Here is an 18,589-nt window from a genome sequence, read left to right as displayed (position 1 = left end):
ACTGCAATCACTATTAATAATAACACCATTAATGTATTATTTCTGTCTTCACACAGAAAAAGTTGCCAGAATTGCTTTGCAATAAGGTGAAACGAAAAAAGAACAGAAATGAAATAAGAAAACAGGACAAATAAGTTGAGAATAACATAATAATTACTGGAAGACGTACAATATCTGAGTGATGCTTTGCTAAATTTTTACATAACCAGATTTTGGGAAGGAGGTTAGGCAGCAACATATGAAAATGGACCAGAAAGAGGTCCAAACATGCTCTACTCAAAGGATTTGACAAAAAATAAAGATTAATAAAAAAGAAGTAGGAGGAAGGAAAAAATAAAGCATGTTTTTCAAATAAATCTGCTTATTAAATGTGACATTTTCATGCCAAAAAGGGACTAGTATAAGTGTTTCTTTTGGAACTTTGCAGGGTTGAAATGTCTGGACAAGGCAGAACATTATGTGACTCTGTAACTGTCTATTGAAACCCAGAATAATGAAAATGCTTTTAGGTGAGTTTGAAGGTCCATAAGGGCGGATGACCCACTGTGCTGGTTCAGTGGTAGAGAAACTTCTGGAACATCAAAAGACCATACCAGTGTTTTGCATGTCTTAGCTGGCAATGAAATACATTTACATACATTTTACAGCCAACAATTTTTAAATTCATACTGCACTATATGTTCTCAGGCAGGTGAAAGCTTTTGCTACTTGCCAGGAAGCCAATGGTTTCACTTCATGTAAGTGAGGCATCTATTATAGGTAAGATCAAGTTGCAGAGAAATGATATGGCTGTCTGGTAAAGTGGTTGAAAATGTGGCTTGTTTTAAAACCTTTTACATGATGCGTTCTTGTAAGCGGCTCTGATATCAGTGATTTAGAGTTTGGAACAGTATATAGCTGCAGAAAGAAAATAAAACCTGGAAGACTAGCAAAAAGTAAGGGTTTTATGTGAATTTGAAAAGCTTCCTGCATTAAAAAGGATGATGTTTCACGACCAAATCTAAATTCTCAGGCGCTGAAGCTTCTCACAAGCACATAAATCACTGAAGTAGCATCAAAACAACTTGCTTACCAGGTTCATCATCATGCAGTCATACTAACGGTTTTCTACACAGATAAAAGCCAAACGCTCTTCAGTGTTATGGATTACCTACAGTATCTCACAACAAGTTTATCTGAACACCATGCTGACATTAGGTGGGGACAAAGGCTTTAAAAATATGTTGAAAAGATTCATTAATCAAGCTGCAACACTGCTACAGCCAACATCTACAGCCACATGTGACGGTGTACTTTTGACTACTGGTTTTTTGAGCTAAATTCTAACGTTAGTATGCTAATATGATCACAAAGTACAACGGAAGCTGCTTGTTATATCAAAGGTTTTATAGATATGTCATCATAGATTAAAGCCTCACCAAAGTTACTATGATTCATCCTAAATGGAACACGAACGTCTGTACCAAATAGGCTTGTGCGGTATCTTTATTGTTATACCTTCCTGACATTTCACACATGTTATACAGTATATGATGGAGTTTGTGCAAATAAACCCACAAAAACCATAAAAGCTGAGCAGCCGGGGATAGATGTCATTTGTAGCATGTATGACATTGTCCAGCCTACAATGCTGCGTGTCTAATATGCACTAGACCCCATTCACAGCAGCCATTTTGACCTGAAATAGTAGGGTAATCACAGGTGTTACCAATGGTATTAGATAGATGATAAAATATTGTGTTCCATTCAGGTCAAACAGAGTCAGGGTATGTGCTGCTATTGTGCATGTTGGCTCACTGGGAAGACTAAATGGCATGGTGCCTTAATTGGTGTCATTGGTATTACCCTACTGTTTAATGTCAAGATAGCTGCTGTGAAAAAGGTCAATTAGCTGAGTCTTGCAGGGTTTTAATACTTACGGCCCACAGAATAAACAATATAAAGGAAACGCCTTCTTCCAAAGATTCTTGCTGAAGGAACTGTTGACACAATCTGGGAGAAACACTGCTTTGCAGAGCCGGAGCGTTTCATTCTGACCCGCACAGCTTTTCTAGCATTCATGACACTGGTTTAGCGGCTGACAAAACTGAAATTGCAGGCATTTTAAATCATGTCACGTGATGCCACTCAGCCAGTCAGATCTGTGCATTCCGATAAACATTGCGACTCGACTCAATGAGTTAGATACACACACAGGCGAGACGAGATGATAGACAGTCGGAGAAGTAAGTGAGTCAGAGAAAAGTAACTTCACATGGCATGCTCTAAAAAGAGAGAAGTAGACAGGCTGAGACATAGCTTTTAATCCAGAATGGACAGACTCTTAGATGTTTAAACTCAAATCCAAACTGAGCACATGGAAAATAAACAATCTAAGAGCCAATATGATCAATCAACCAGAGAGAGGAGCGCCTCTATTATTAATCAAATTGAAAATAATACCTTCGGGATTTCTAAATACTATAGTATAACGTAATACCTTCATACCGCCCAGGCTTTTCGAGTCATTTCACTGAAAACCAAAAATGTGAGAGGAAAAGTCAAGGGATCATCAAATTCATTAGGATACACTGTGCATTAATATCTTTACAAAATGTCATAGCAATCCATCTAATAGTACACTCACTTCAGTCTAGACCAAAAGGGGTGGACTGGTCAACATTACCCTCCATAGAGCTATGTCGCTAGTGCAGCTAAAAATGATTAGCAGTGATGTAAAGTTGATTATCCAACATGCCACATCATATATTTGCAAACCACTATGAAAGATTAAGTAACAATGACTGATCAAACTGGAGCTTAATACATGTCAGTAATGGAAACACTGGAGAGGGGTTAAACAACTCCAAATGCTTTCTCAGCAAACTGTGACCACGTCCCCTAATTTTAATCTGACACTTGCTTTGATCCATGTGTCGCAGCTGTCGGAGAAATCATCTTTAAAGAGCAGATGGATGGAGGAAGGGGAGGTTCAGACAGAGGCTGGCAACATGAAATGACACTAAACATCTTCCTCTTGTCATGTTAACAGCATGACATATCACACTGTTGACAAAAAAAAAAAAAGTTTAATGTCAGCCTTCGGATCAGTGTGACATCTCTTCAAGTGGATATGATCATAAGAGCCGGATATTATACGTCAGAAAAATAACAGCAAAATGTAATACTCACACTTCAATGACAGCATAATGTCTAAAGAGCATCTAAAATATTAATAACAAATCATGGGGAATAAATTCTGTGATTCTTATATGCATTTCAACTCGAGGCACTTAACTCAAATACATTTGACAGCAAGTAGGGCTGTAATTATAATCTTTTTATTTTTTATTTTAATAAGTTATTTAGTCTATAAAATGTCATAAAAAAAGAAAAATGTATGGCACATGCTCCCAAAGCAACATATTTAGATTGCTTGTTTCCTCTGACCATTACTATCTAAAGACATTTAATTTATAATACATAAAACAGACTGGAAGCAGAAAATGTTTATGCATAGTATATTTATTATTTAAATATCATGATCTCTTAGGTTCAACTTGCGACCACTTGTGGGTGTCCTGATGCCAAGGTTGGAAAACACTGGACTAATCGATCATCCACTAATCGTTTCAGCGCTAGGAGGAAGTTACAATTTGAGGCTAGGTAACAGTTGACTTTCTTGGTTGGAGTACAAGTGCTGGGAAATATTTTTTTGACAAAGTTCAGCAAGAACACAAAATGCGAGTTCCTTTTTTACCAATCAACGTGTATTTAAATTGGAAGAACGCAACATCGACTTGCATCATTCTCCAAACGGGAGCGTGAGCTGTGTGCGAGCTGCGTGTGGCATATTGTGCCTAACAGATGGACAGACTGATCCTCAGTTCCTCCCTGATTTCATCATGGGGGAGAAAAACACCTTTGTAGGCATCTGCTTGGTGCATCACTTGAGTTTTGAGTGTGATTATCAGAGTCACCAGACTGTGTATAGACTGCAGGGAAATGCAATAGCGCACATAAATTGCAGCCTCCCATCAGATGGTGAGGTTTAGAAGGGATAAATACTGATTTTATAATCAGTTCTGAAAGCCAGATTTATGGATTGAACACAGAGGCAGTTAATGGAGAAATTTACTTAAGAGTTTACATTTAAAATTACATTTTTAAATATAGCACAATCTCTAATAGGCACAACCATTTTCTGGAGTTAAGTATGTCTTTATCTCGTCCTCACAGAGTGCTGTGATCATAGGCAGAAACTTTGAATTAGTCTGACAAAAGCGACCTGTCAGACCCAGCGGGGTCAGCTCACTTGAGCAGTTTATATGCTAATGTAGCACGACCTCTTTTCAATACAATGCTAAAGCAGAGGGAGTTCGGATCGAACGCTGAACTTGCAAAATTTAAAAGATAATGTGAGGATCTCCACGTGACTCAAATACAGTAAGTTGGTAGTGTTGACTACAAAATAAAGATGTAATTCTATCATATAAAGGAATTACATCCTCTGTTTTACCAATGTCATGTACGTATAGACTAATATCCTCAAGGTGGACCGAAACACGATTCCAAATGAATGCTAATGTTTATGTGTGTCCAAATCAGGGTTATGAGTTGAGACTATGGCCAGGATTGTGTTTGCAGCTTGTTTCTGCTCCCCACTAGTGGCCAGAAACATGTTTTCGCGAGTTCAACCCACTGTGGGTATAATATACTATGCTAGTTATAGTAAACTGGAATTCTGCTGCACCTTTCATGTCAAAGTTTCTGATGACTGTGTGACATGTGCACATGTGTGAACTCAACTCAAGTCATGTAATAATTATTTAGTTATGGGACAGAATAATGTAAAGATGCTAAATTGAAAGTGAAAGTCTGACATTGGTAAAACAGAGGATGCATCTTCTGTTACTAATGATATATAAAAAACATTTTTTTACACGCAGGGAGTTTACACAGGTTCCAACCTTTTTTAGACAAATGTTTCAATTTTACAACTTATACATGTATACAAATAAACAAATAAATAATTCCTCCCTTGGGATTTTATTCCTGGTAATGTGGAGAAGAATTTGGATTTTTGTGTTGGGATTTCTTTTTTTTTTCTTTTTTTTTTTTACAGAAAGCATAATTAAAACAGTTACATGAAATATGTACAATCCAAATGCTAAATATTTTATAAACATTGGTTTATTTAGTAAATAGTGTAAATGTAAATGGTGCATTGGAGAACTCTTTGTTTCTGAAATCCTGGCTACGACACTGTATGTCAGTACACAAAATAAGAAAAGAGTGGCTGGGATTTAACTTCCAGGAGCGTTTCCGGACTTTATTTGACTGGGGTGGCACAAGTGAATATACCCCTGTGAATATAATCAAAAAAGGCTATGAAAACATACTTACAGATGTACAACAAAATGTTCAGTGCAACTGAAGAGCTGAATTCTTCATGAGAGTGATCTAACTTAGTGTCAGCTTTATGCAATTATCTCTGTACTGCTTGCATTCAGCTGCGCCAAATGAATGCAACATGTGATCTTCCCACAATTTGAGTTAGTTGTCACTTTGTCAGTCAGCCTGACATCCTTCAGTCTGAGGAATACCCAGATGCCAATTGTGAACATCTGACCTAGTTGTATTGATGTAGAGAACAGAGCAACCTCTTAGTAATATGGAGCTATCAGTTACAGCAGACACAGGTTGTCAGAGAAGGAAAAGGAGAAGGAGACTGAAGCTCTATGTGTGCGAGAGAGTCTGTGCGTGTGTGTGAGAACAAAGTGGTTGTCAGGAGCAGTTAGAGACTGACTGGCTTGTCTTACAGGGGAGCATCCATCAACAAACCCTCCTGACTGAGTGGAAACAACATGCTATCTCATAACTCCTACAGTTTGCTGCTGAGGCTGAGGTGCCTTTGTTCACCAAATGTTTCTCCTTGATGCGTAATTACAGCAAAATAAGTTGTTCTGAATGATTGCTGGATTTAGCATTTTAATTGGAAAATTCTCCCTAAAGCACTTAAACAGTGTTGCAAAAATCTTGCACTCCTGGGCCCATTTGCACAGCAAAAAAAAAATCTTCCTACTATGTTGTTTTTGCCTGTAATTAAGCCTTTAACGTGTTATCTTCGTAAGAGCAGTGGGGGGAAAATCTGCTTGCTTTTAAGATTTTTTAAAATCAATCTTGATTTGTCTTGATTCTTTCTTGTTTCAAGATCTAAAATATTATTAAAACAAGTAAATTTCCAAAACTTATTTTTTTCACTTAAAGTGAGGTCTTTAGGAGTAAATCTTAGACACAACTGTCTTGATAAAAGGTTTTTTGTAGTGTAATTCATGCCTTTGACTACTTTTAGCACATAAAGATAATCAGCAGTAAGTATGCCGTTGTTTTATCAGTTCCTGGGAATCAAAGCTTTTCTTGTCACATTCAGTATTTTCTTCATAATCATACAGAGAGGAATTCATCTCAAGATGCAGAGATAGCAATTTCTCCACAGTTAGGAGCCTGAATAGACTGCATTGCCGCACAGAAAATAATGCATGCATCTTTGGAGATTGTCATCAGTAGCATGTGAAATATGATAGCCTTTTGAGTGGTTATTCATAATTTTAGGTACCCTGTCACGGTAAACCACAGCATTGTTGACAGGAAAAAAGTTGGGTCCCTGCATGCTTGTACGCAGGCGATAAGGCCTGGCTCACAACTGGGAAAAACATTTTCTCCATTCTATTTCCATTAATTTATTCCATTTCTTTATAAAAACTGAATGTCTGTACTATTTTGACTTTAAATATGATGGCTATTTTGTGTGCTGGACATCCCAGATTAAAGATACATTAGGATTTAATTTGGCAAGTACAAAAAATATTAGACTCAGTAGAATCCAGGGATTCAATTAATAGTTCAATCCCGAATATGATAACCCTGAGAAGGAGTAAAATAAACTGTCTTTGCACTAACAAACCACCTGTCCTTGAGGAATGATTTATGGAGCCGCATTATCCTGAAGCTCATCTCAGTTGGTCAGGATATCTAATTAATCCACACCAACTTTCAAAACTGCATCTGATGAGGCCAGAGCATATTTGAACGTCCCAAAGGCATTTGAAATACCAAACAAACAGCCCCTTTAAGGGGGTAGTCTGCTGGAGGCATCACAGTTGCTGCTAGAACCCGGCAGCTTCTGTCGAGACTTGGAGCGAAACAGTGGTTCTGCTTGAGCACACAGAGTCGACGCAGGGAGGGGACGGATTAGGGCGAGTACAAGCTGGAGACACCACCTGCCCGGCCTCCGCTTTCTGCCTGACTCCCGTCGGCCCGCCTTGTTTGGAAGTGGCACATTAAACAGCTCCGGTTCATCTGAGTCCATAACAAACGCCACGGGACAGGAACAGGTCACAGCCAGGATGTGACAAGGTGTTTTAGGCCTGGCTGCTTTGACACCTGCCGCTGCGCGTAGCTCTACGCCAGTGATATTTTTGCTCTGACACCTGTCTAGATCTCTAAGGATTATTGAGCAATACATTTAATTTTTTTCATAATTGTTGACCCTGCTTTGCCACCATGCTCCTGACATCCTCAGAAACATTACCTGAAATTGTCTGCGACAGAAAATCCTAAACAAGGGCACTGTGATTACTGTCATTGTAACTGCATTATAGTGCACACACACTGGCAGTTCTATTGACTGATTTGGCTCTGGCAGCGCATAAAACCATATCAAGGAGCTTTATGAGCCTGAATATAAACAGATGGCCTATTGATTAAACTTTCATGTAAATCTGCAAACAGAAAACCTGAAGGTCACTTTGAAATCAAACTCAGATGCCTTAAAATAACTAAGGGAAATGTAGGAGTTCAAAATGTGTGTGTTGTGTGTGTGCTGGGAGAAGAAGGGCTAAGTGAAGGAGACAGATGGGGACTGCGTTCATGAAGAAAGCAATGTTGCGCAAGCTGACTTCAATGAGGTTTACTGACCTTCGCTAAATGTATCCATTACAGCAACAAGGAGTGCCCATGTGGAAGTTAACTGTGACATTACAGTGGGTGACACTGCAAATATTGCATGAGAGCATGGACCACACGCACAAGGACAGAGGTACCGACAAACACACCATATTCTTTGCATTGTTTGTAGTGAGATTGATTGCAAAACCTAATGGGCATGTCTCTGCATAGTAATAGCCATGTAAACAGAGCGATCTGTGGTGTATAGTGTTGTGACCCCCCCTCGTCCTGCGCCGTGTACCTGGTGTCAACAGGATGACGGAGGTGACGATCAGCGAGCAGATGACCAGAATGACAAGAAGGGCGATCGCTATTCCCTTCCAGTTCCTCTGCGGAGGGTTACTGCCCACCAGCTCCTGCAGAGAGAGAGACAGCGAGGAGGAGAAAAGACATGGTCAGAGACAGTAAAACGAGTATTATAGGAGCAAATCAGAGTAAAATTTACGAAGAAAGAATGAAGACAAAATTTTAACAATATATGGAATGTCAGAAAGAACCAAAAGAGAGTTATGTCTATGAGACTAAAGTGAGGGGAAAAAAAAGATTTAGTGGTAGTATAAATGGCAAACTCATGAAAAGGAATGATGGGGGTGTCAGTCAAGGACGAACGTGAGTCAGAGTCGCAGCCTCTCGGCTCTCAAGGAGACATGCCAGCAGCAGCAGCAGCAGGAGGAGGGGGAGAATTCTTAATGAGCCGAGCATCAGCGGCTATCACCCGCAAACGAATGTGACAGATAAAAATGGAGCCCACGACACGTTGGTGAATTGCATGCTTGACAACAGCTTGGCAACAGCAGAGAGACGCTTTGGGAAAACGAGTCGGAGTTATGAGCAACCTTGAGGCAATTTTTTGGCCAACAAATGAACTTATCGCAGTTTAATATTGTGATAAGTGAAAACTGAATTTTAAAGAATGGGTATGGCACTAGATAAAGTATCACCGCATGATATAAAATAGAAACAACAGGGGGATAGAAGCTTATGGCTTCTTGTGCATGCCCAAATCAAATAATGTGCACGGGAAATTCATTTGATACATGGTGATGTTCAGCATTTGGCTGGGTTCAGTGAAACATTAAATGAGCACAAGATTTTTTACAATATATTACGGTAACAATTTAGGACAGTCCTGTCAGCAGCTTTGGATGACTCTGGATGTCCTCCAAACTTCCAGTTTAAAGCTAGATGTACTCCTTATTTTACAGTTATTCAACAGCAAAATATATGAAATATAAATTATAATATAAGTCTATCTAGCTCGCTTGTGTGGTCTACTTTTGTTGTTGTATGGGGTTAGCAAAGAATTCTCCACCATGTCCTCAGGAAAATAAGTATTTAGCTTCTAGATGTCCTCCTAGCTAGTTGCTAATTTTGCTAAACTAAACTAAACTCTATTGATTACTGTCATTTAAAAGTAATCACAAAGCGTATCACAAAGCGAACAGGCAACCACTACCGAAATGGTAAAATCTGGGTACACCTCTATTAAATCTTATGATTGAGGCACTTTGGTAAATCAAGACCCCAAAGGAAAACTTCTAAGACAAAGCATCTGTAACTTCTAAGACAAAGCATCCCTAAAAGTTTTCCACCTCGGGCCTGATTGATCTGGCTAGCACACACATAAACCAGCGCCAAAACCACAACCAAGAAAGACTCCAGAAAGGATCCAAAGCCCAAACAGTTAGTGGAGGATTAATAATTCTTAATTAGTTTATAGAGGATAAAAGAGCGAGGCAGAGCATGTGCTTTGGGGACCTGTGGCTAGGGCATTAATGAATACACGCTAAGGCTTTAATGACACTGAATGACTGAGCTATGAAACAAACCCTTTAGTGACCTCATTCCCACCTTAATTGAAAGGAGCCCAAGACATCATTAGCCTGCAGATAAGAGCAATCGGAGCTATTTACCAGACTGCCCATTATCCACATTCATTAAAACGGGAATCAGTTAGTTGTATGGCCATATTGCAGAGCTGTGACAGCCACAAGCCACGGCACCTTGGGCAGAGACAAAAAGTATATGTGATGTGTAATATTCAGTTTGTGAGCTAAGGAGTGCAGATGACTGATTTGAGGGATTCAATAAGCTGACACAGATTGGAGAGTAAACAATACAGTTGTCAATTTGGAAGATCTGCTGCTTCCAGAAGTAATTTTACCACTGTAATTTCTCATTTTAAAGTTTTCTTTTGTGGATATCCTCAACATAGAAACACAGCAGTTTCAAGGAAAAATTAATTTGTGTTAAAGCCATCAGTTTTAATTATAACAACTTTATTTCAGAGATTTAATTGTGTTTTTCTATCAGTTTGGTACGGGAATGGTTCTAAATATTACAATACCTACTGCTTCTCCAGACAGATAACCAATTAGAGGTAAAATCTAAGCCATAGAACATTTTGAATGTGTTTTAAAGGAAATACCTTTCCACTTCTTTCAGTTTTATGCACACATACTTCTTTTTAAAGGTATAATTCTAGTTCAAAAACACTGGATGCCCAAACTCCATTGGGGGTAGCATAACATTTACTTCAGAGAACCATCAACAGATAAAGATTGATCAGCAACAAAGAGAGCTTTGTAGCTAAAACAGCTACAGTAAGTCTCTAAGTCTCTCTAACAGTGACTGGAGCCAATTATTGCAAAATTAACGGATCTATAAACATAAACAACAAACATGCCCACTCAGCTGTTTCTCTTGAGCTAGGATCATTTTAGAGATCAACTGATAAAACACAATATTGTGGGTGATGAGCTGACAGTCAACAATGTGAATTATTTTCTCTAATTCTGTGCAGAGCCAACTCTCTGGAACAATCTTGTTTTTTTTCTGCAGAAGTAAAAATCCTACTGAGGGTTTTATAAAGGGAGTGGCATGAAGCCACTGCTGACTGTTGGTGGTTGTAGTGTGAGTGGGATTTAACATATGGAAAATGGTCACAAAATTGGAGAAAAACTAATCTATAGAGAGCAGCTACTTACATGCAATAATGGATGTAAAGCGAGCATGACAGACATGACAGAGTCCTCAACGTGTTTAATGCACAAATAAAAAGATGACAGACAGAAACCCTTATGCATAACGCTGAGAATGACGGTTTATTGGGTTTATCAATATAGCTCTGCATTGTACGTATACGCAATCTAAAGGCTGGGCATGATTCCATCACAGCCTTTCTTAAATTAACAATCTTATTTCTGTGTGTTGTGTGTGTGGGTGTGCGTGTGTGTGTGTGTGTGTGGATATTCAGAAATGCATCAGAAATGCAGACTCTAGGGCAACCTAAACTAAAGCAGATCTCTTGCTGGATGGGCTTCGGCATGACGCTGTGTAGCAAAAGCGATTTTCTAAAGGTAAAGGGCTTATCTAAGTGTCTGTGCAATTTTGTTCCATTATCTATACAGAAACTGACGCAGCTGCTCAGTGAAGCATCAACATCTCCAATGTGTGTCTTAGACCAACAACTCCACTCAGGTGAAAATTTACCCAAACTTTCTTACCGTGGTGGAAGGAAAACCTCATTGAAAATTAGTGACCTTTCTACTAGACAGACAACAGACAAGGCAGTTTGCGCTCTCAGATTTACCACCGTCTAGCAGAGGTAAGATAAGGGTTTAGTGTTGTGTCCAGTGACAGTAAATGCTTAGCTCTGATACTGTAGAACAAGCCAACATAAACACACTCATACACACACTGTACAGGTGCTGCAAGTCTGTAGCACCTGAAATTGCTTATCTTATTTTCCCTCCACGTTCTGCTACAGTAACATCCGTCGTGTTGGAAGATCTATTGCACTGTTTCAATGACTAAAGAGTCAATGTCAAACAGTATTTCCATATAGATCAGCATCTCTGTGGGAACATATTGACATTGGAAACCATCCAAAAAAATAAAAATCCTCTGGAGCTCCCTCTCACAGAGCGAATGAACAGCATTCTCGTGAGGATCCATACCTTGCTGGGGTTGAAGCACCCTAATTATTGAATCCCGAACGATTCATCCAAAAAGAGCAAGGACAGAAATCTCACCAAGAAAATTACGTCACTTCTTTCCTATTCCTGGGCTTGGTGGGAATAATGGTAACCACTTATTCAATCTGGGTAAGGGTGCAGACACAGGCCAAATAACCTTGCCTAACCTTGCTGATCATGCCTCTCTGATCTGTAATTATAATGATTGGACTAATTAGCTAGACCTTATGTGCTGAAGTAACAGGGTGATTATAAGCGACTATGGCAGAAGAGAGATGAGGTATAAAGTGAGCAGTGAGGAGACACACATCATAGCTTGCAGGAACAGTAAATAAATAACATGTTGGGAGGCTGCTGGAAAATCCACTGACAGGAGAGCCTGAAGCATGACCAAAACATGACAGAGAGAGAAAAAAGTATGGGACACTATAGATTTATCCAGGTCCAAACTCGAATAAAAACAAGAGCCAGGTGTTTTCTTGTCTGCAGTAACTGTCATGTTTAAATCCGCAGAGCCTGCACAGAAATCATCAGTGTTGATTCTTCCCCGAGAGGGTAAAACACTGTGAAAAAGTCTCTTAAAGTCAACAACTACCAAAGTTAATCTAACACTTTAGGACTTTTGAGTATACAGGGACATTTAATCTCCTTGAATGGGCAAGCAACTGTTCACTTTACAGTTCACTTTTGTCACTAAAAGCACATGCATTTGTTTGATTTTTCCTTTGTTGGACCCTAAAAGCGTTGGGTGCTAGGTTCAGAAGCAACAGATGGTGCTTATTTGGAGTCCGGATCCCTTAGGACCACTTATCAGGTAAAGAGCTGAGAAATTACTGGTAATTTGTTATTTTCTTTGATCAGCACCATCACAAAAGTAGCCTTCCATTATCTAAGGTTCATTTTGAAAATGTGATGTTTTCAATCCTTGTGAGATTTGGAAACACTTGTTCTGCAGGATGTTACTGCAACATAAAAGCCATTCAGTAGCTTAAGCTCATTCAAAATGCAGCCGCCCACATGTTGACTTGATGGCAAGGGAGTAGATGTTGTCCATAATAAGGAAAGTAACACAAAGGAATTGCTGTCCCTTGTTCCATTCTTTAGTGGGTTTTTTTGGAGAATATTAACAGTATATTATAACGTAAAAATTAGTGGTGACCTGTGCATTTTCCCCCTCTAAAATCGTCATTGTATTGGTCTCAAAAATGCCGTTTGAGTCGGGTTCTAGTAAAATTATATATTAAATAATATGTGCACAAAACATGTAGAAGGTGATCTTTTTTTAGCCGTGAGTAATGTGTGGCATACAGCCCCAATAACCTCCACCAATATGGTACGGAAGCCTGAGAGGAAAAGCCCAGGGCAAAATAAGTCTATAAAGCACTTGCTTCACCACTCAGCTGCTTATTATTAAGTTTATTCCTGTGAGGAAATATTCATATCTGAGGGCATCTCAGATGACCATATCAACAGTTTTGACTCTTTTTTTCCTCATTGGCACCATGGTGGCTGGACAGTCAGAAGACACTGTTTTGCAAAAATGCAATCATATCACTGGTTCTCAAATCTCCACTGCCTACTTGTTCATTAAGGCTCTTGATCTATAAAACTTTGGCCCCAGGATATATATCCGAAGTGCTTCAATTTTATCAACTAGAATAATTTATTTTATCAAGACTTCAATGTACTTCAGATACGCAAAGCTCATTCTAAATATGGCAATAGATAAGTCCTTACCTAAACCATGGAGCAGTCAACCTGCTAATTTAAGATTTTATTGAACACTTTAAGAATAACTTCAGAGTTATCTGTGGGTTGTCTGTCTGTATCTATGCTTTAACCTTTTCAAAATTGTTTTGTCACTCAGTAAAGTACTTTAAATTACTTTTGTTTGAAACTGTGTGTCACAAATAAAAGCTAACTTTATAATGTCTTCAATCTAAATGAATCGACATGATGTCAAAAAAAAAATACAATTACATTTTAAGAGAAAAATGGACAGAAAAAGTAGCCATTTTGACTAGGAACAAGCTATGAGAGTGGCTGTATAGCGTGAGTAACTGCTCCATTTCCGCGAGCTTTATGGGATGCTAAACTGGAAATGAACGCTTCCATTGCTGCTTTAATAGCTCAAACTAAAATGGCTTGTCTGTGTGCAGGCTACATGCGTTCTCCCTGAGGATGAAATGATAATGCCTTTCGGCTCCAGCATTAGTGATGGTACAGGTCATTAATTCTGATTCTCAATGAATACGTTAAAGCTACAGCATGCAGCGTATCTGTTATCTAAGGGCCTGTGTGTGCACGTGTACTTGTCTGCTTATTTTCAAATCGGTTTAATTATACAATACAGAAATGTAATAGTGTTACCAAAAATACCACATCATTAGGCATGCACTATAATGCACTGGCAGCAATGTAGGGGAAAGGAGCTGTTTGGGACCTATAGATAGCCTGAAAACATCATGCACAGAGGGAATGACAACAGACTGCAGCAAAGAACATTGTATTTTTCTGTTAAAATCAAATAGACTATACAGCAACAGAATGTAATGAGCCAGTCAGCTTTTAATCTGTGCATTTGCCCAGAGAGACCTAGACAAGCAGCCAGGGGATTGCTCACTGACACTTTAACAGACACAAGATGGCACATGCTGTTAACGGAAACCAGTTGGCAACTAAGTGGATCAAACCTGCAAACTCGGGTCGCGTACAGACTCTCCAACAACAGATGCAAATGGTAAAATAATTAGAGCGACGTCTCTCAGCACGACAGGTCTGATGTTGTCAGACATAGCGAGTAGCAACAGAAGTTAATAAGAACAACTGCTGGTACACATTTATCACAAAGCATTTAGTTAACACTTTTATCCCTAAAGACTTCAAATGGGGAATCAGCTAGAAGCTCAATGGTTTGACATTGAGGAGGAGCACGACTAAAAAGACTACAAAGTGCAAGAACATCTGAGAGAATAAGTAAAAACCAATGCAAAGCTTCAGTTCAAAATAAATAAATCATTTGGCTAAATGAAGATTAAAATTAAAGTACAGTACCCTCCCTTTTAGCAAGAAAAATATATATTATTCGTAATATATTTTAAATGCTTCACTGTCTTCACTGTTTCATGTTTGAGCTACATAATTATATACATACATTTTATAATGCATATAATGCATTGACCTCCCTTCCACACTGTACTAAACTTCTCCATAAGAAGAAACATTAAAGGTGTCATTTCAGCCCATTTTTACAGAGCAGAGATGTGATTCTAATCCTCAAATAGAGGGATTAGGAATCTCTGCTTCTTTATCCTCCTCAAACGGACTTCATTTTTGCAAAAATATGAGCAGATTAATCTCAAAATCCAAATCCCCTCCTATTGTTTAAGTGGTTTTAAGTACAGATGGATTTTCTCTTACGCCCTTCTCTGTGAGACTTTTTAGTCTTTGAATAAAATATTCCAAAATCCCACAGTGCCTCTTCCAGCTCTGTGCTTCACAGGTCAAAGAACATCAGCGCTGTATGATTGCATCCAAACCCATTTGGACAATCTTGTTGTTGTCATAGAACAGGGGCGCAGCAGGGCTGTACATAAACAAGTTGTCTTGTTTGCTACTCACGACAGGAGAACTAATTTCCAACTGGCCGGTGTGTCTGTGTGTGTGCGCGTTGTTCTTGAGCTTCTTCTGCCTGGTTTGTTTGATTTGCGAGTGAATCTCTTCCAGTCCATTAGAGAGATGCTGGGAGGGCACCACCGCCAGCTGACCTCCCTCTGCAGAGTTTGCACTAAATCACATCTCTGTGAAATACCATATAATACCCGCAGCCAGAGGATGAGTCAGTGCGTAAGGCGCACAGCTGTTTTTTTTACTGTGGAAAGAAACCTATAGCAATGTTTCTTAGGATACAGAGCACACATGATTTGCATGTGATAAACAGTCCTCCTGAAGTGGAATTGGATTTACCACAATTAACAAACCGCAGCGCTCATCACCAATCCCATAACTAAAAATATGTGCCATGTGCAGTTAGGCAGTTATATACAAAACGGCCATTTAAATGCAAGTGCACATTCTATAGAGGGTGTTAATCTTGTCTACTCTGTATCCCTCCTCACTATGGAGTGAGAAAGATTACAGTTTTTATTGGTGAGCGTCCTATAGCTAACTCTTAGCCTGGTATACATGCATTATGATATGGCTAAACCAGTGATTAGGTACACACACACACACAGGGGAAAATAATTTACTGCTCCTCTGTCATGTATAATGCATGAAGGCAAATGTTTTATTTTCCCTATTTTGTCAGTCTCAACTCAAAGGTCTTCGTTAGAAAACAAAGACCAATACAGAATACAGAGTTTCTCCTCGTTTCATCACTTTTCTTTTTGGCAGTGTGTGTCTACACATCTGTCAAGGGAGGCTAAATGTATCCATAAATGTTACTGTGGCACCGCTGAATCAAAGATTCACTTTCTGCAGTTCTTACGTTCACTATTTAGGTTCATTTTACAGTTTATCAGTTGTCATGCACTGAATAAAATATGAAATATCCATAAAATATGTCACTTAGTTAGGGGTCGTCTGTTTACTTAATGATAGAAAAGGGTTAAGAAAAAAGGATTGGAACTACTGGCTAAGACATGCAGACAGAAAATGATGAACTGTGTGGCCAGTCCTCTGAGTGCAACCGTTGCTTTAATGAAAGATGTCTATAAAGGTAGCACTGGGAAATGTTCCAGCGTATCATTAGACAACTATCTGGAGCTATACGCTTTTGTGCAAATGTGTGATGTGCTGACTCTATGAAGCACTAGTGAGTGCCAGGCCTCTGACTTAAATTGGATCTGTATGGATTGTTAGCGACAAACTCTAAAATAAGTCAATACGTTGCTCTCATAGTCTCACTTTCAGTCACTTTACATAGCAAATTTAAATTTGTTAAATATCAGTAAATGTGTGTTAAAAAAAGTAAACTATAGGCAATTATTTGTACATGTTCATGTCTGCAGAATTAATTTAACTCCTTCAGAAATCTGCCTGTCAGATCAGCTCATTATTCTTTTCTATGTTTGGTTTGGTAATCTTCAGCAAGTCACATATTTTATTAATTCTTATTGACACAGAGCCTACACGCAATTTAATGCTCTGTATCTAATGAGTAGATAATTCTGTCAACTTTTGCTAAGCTGTTCAAAGAGTGTCTTGTTGGTACCTAATCAGTTGAGTAGGTGCTCAAGTAACAAAGAACCAAATCTGAAAAATAACTATAATAACTTGCAAACAGTACACGCCTTGCTAAAAGTGTCTTCATTTAATAAATGTGTTTTGGCGCAGGCGTTTTTATACAATGGATGAAAGCACAGCCTGCTTATATACACACACACCACAAGATGGTTGAGTCTTTATCAATTATCTAATGGGAACTAGAGACATGAATGACCAGCAGAATATCACAGACAAAGAAATGTGTTAATGAAGTGGTCCCAGTTGTCAAAGGAGATACCAAGTAATTGCAACTTTCCCTTTTCAATTCTGCCTGGCATTAGTTTGTTGTATGTCACTCCCTTTCTCTATGTACCTACGATTCCTGTCTGTCTCTTATGTGGACAGGCGGCATGCCAAAATCAAAAAGTTAAGTTAAAACCCAACAATAAAAACTACCACGCAAATAATAATAGAACATCATCATCGTACCTAACCAACAGAATAGGTTGTCTGAATAATAATAGTAGTGCCTTTCAAAACTGATTTCATATGGACACTTTCTTATCTACCACTCCTCAGGGAGCAGTTAAGTGAAGGCAACTGAGATTGTGGCCAAGAGTAGAAGAAACCACTGATAGAACTAGCATTGGAACATACAAAAAGATTCCAAAAGTTTCAGTCTATAAACACAACAGTCTCTGCCTTGATCTCCATCGGGGGGCTTTTCAAAATGGCACCGTTCATCTGACTCATGCTGACCCCATGCTCTCAGTGCTCTAGGTTATTGTTGTTCTCTTGGAAAATTGGAAAAACTAGCGAGCTGTGCTGAACTGATAATTATAGATTTAGAAATTTGGATGGATAGAGGCTATTTGCAGACTTTGTAAAGTAACATTAGCTTGTCACTCAACTGGGGCACCACAAATGAACATAACAATGCTAATTCAACAACAGATTTTGCTGCGTGGGTTGCATTTGAGATTTGCATTTTTTAGGAAAGAAATGAAAGCTCTAGTTCCGTTTATAACAAACTGTGCACCCAACCATCAACCCCAACCTCCTTATGCCTTTGCTTCTGAGGTGGTCATAGTCTCAAGAATTTTTTTTACATTTTTCTTGTGAATAGTCAAAATTTACAAGCGAAGTAACCAGTTAAGTCACGATTTCATGTTATATAGTTATGTTGTATGCTTTTCTCTGTCACTTGTCTTTCTCTTTAAGAGAAAGCAACACTCCAGTCAGAGGTCTTGTACTCATAATAACTGGTACCTAAAGATCAGTTAACACTCTGTACATGCAAGTTACTTGAGTTTTATGAGATAGCTGCTCAGGCTTACTTGACAAGGTCAAACAGCCTGTAAAGTGTTTTGCATTGGAAATGGTCCAGCAGCTAACTAACTAGAACGTCATGTGAG

The 18,589-nt window shown here is 38.8% G+C and overlaps 1 protein-coding gene across 2 annotated transcripts in view; it reads right to left on the bottom strand.

Annotated features, from left to right (window-relative positions):
- Positions 1-18,589, bottom strand: part of dpp6a (dipeptidyl-peptidase 6a) — a 122,746-nt gene that overhangs the window by 41,712 nt on the left and 62,445 nt on the right. For both annotated transcript variants that reach the window (XM_035682104.1, XM_035682114.1), the window contains exon 2: positions 8,231-8,345. In XM_035682104.1, the coding sequence (XP_035537997.1) occupies positions 8,231-8,345 (115 nt within the window). The remainder of the gene's footprint in view (positions 1-8,230; positions 8,346-18,589) is intronic.

The sequence above is a fragment of the Morone saxatilis genome, unplaced genomic scaffold (genome assembly GCF_004916995.1).
Source record: "Morone saxatilis isolate NCDOM2014 unplaced genomic scaffold, NCSU_SB_2.0 Contig0, whole genome shotgun sequence".
In the NCBI taxonomy this organism is placed as follows: Eukaryota; Metazoa; Chordata; class Actinopteri; family Moronidae; genus Morone; species Morone saxatilis.
Note: the sequence above shows the minus strand (reverse complement) of the source record. Positions and strands in the feature narration are given on the sequence as shown.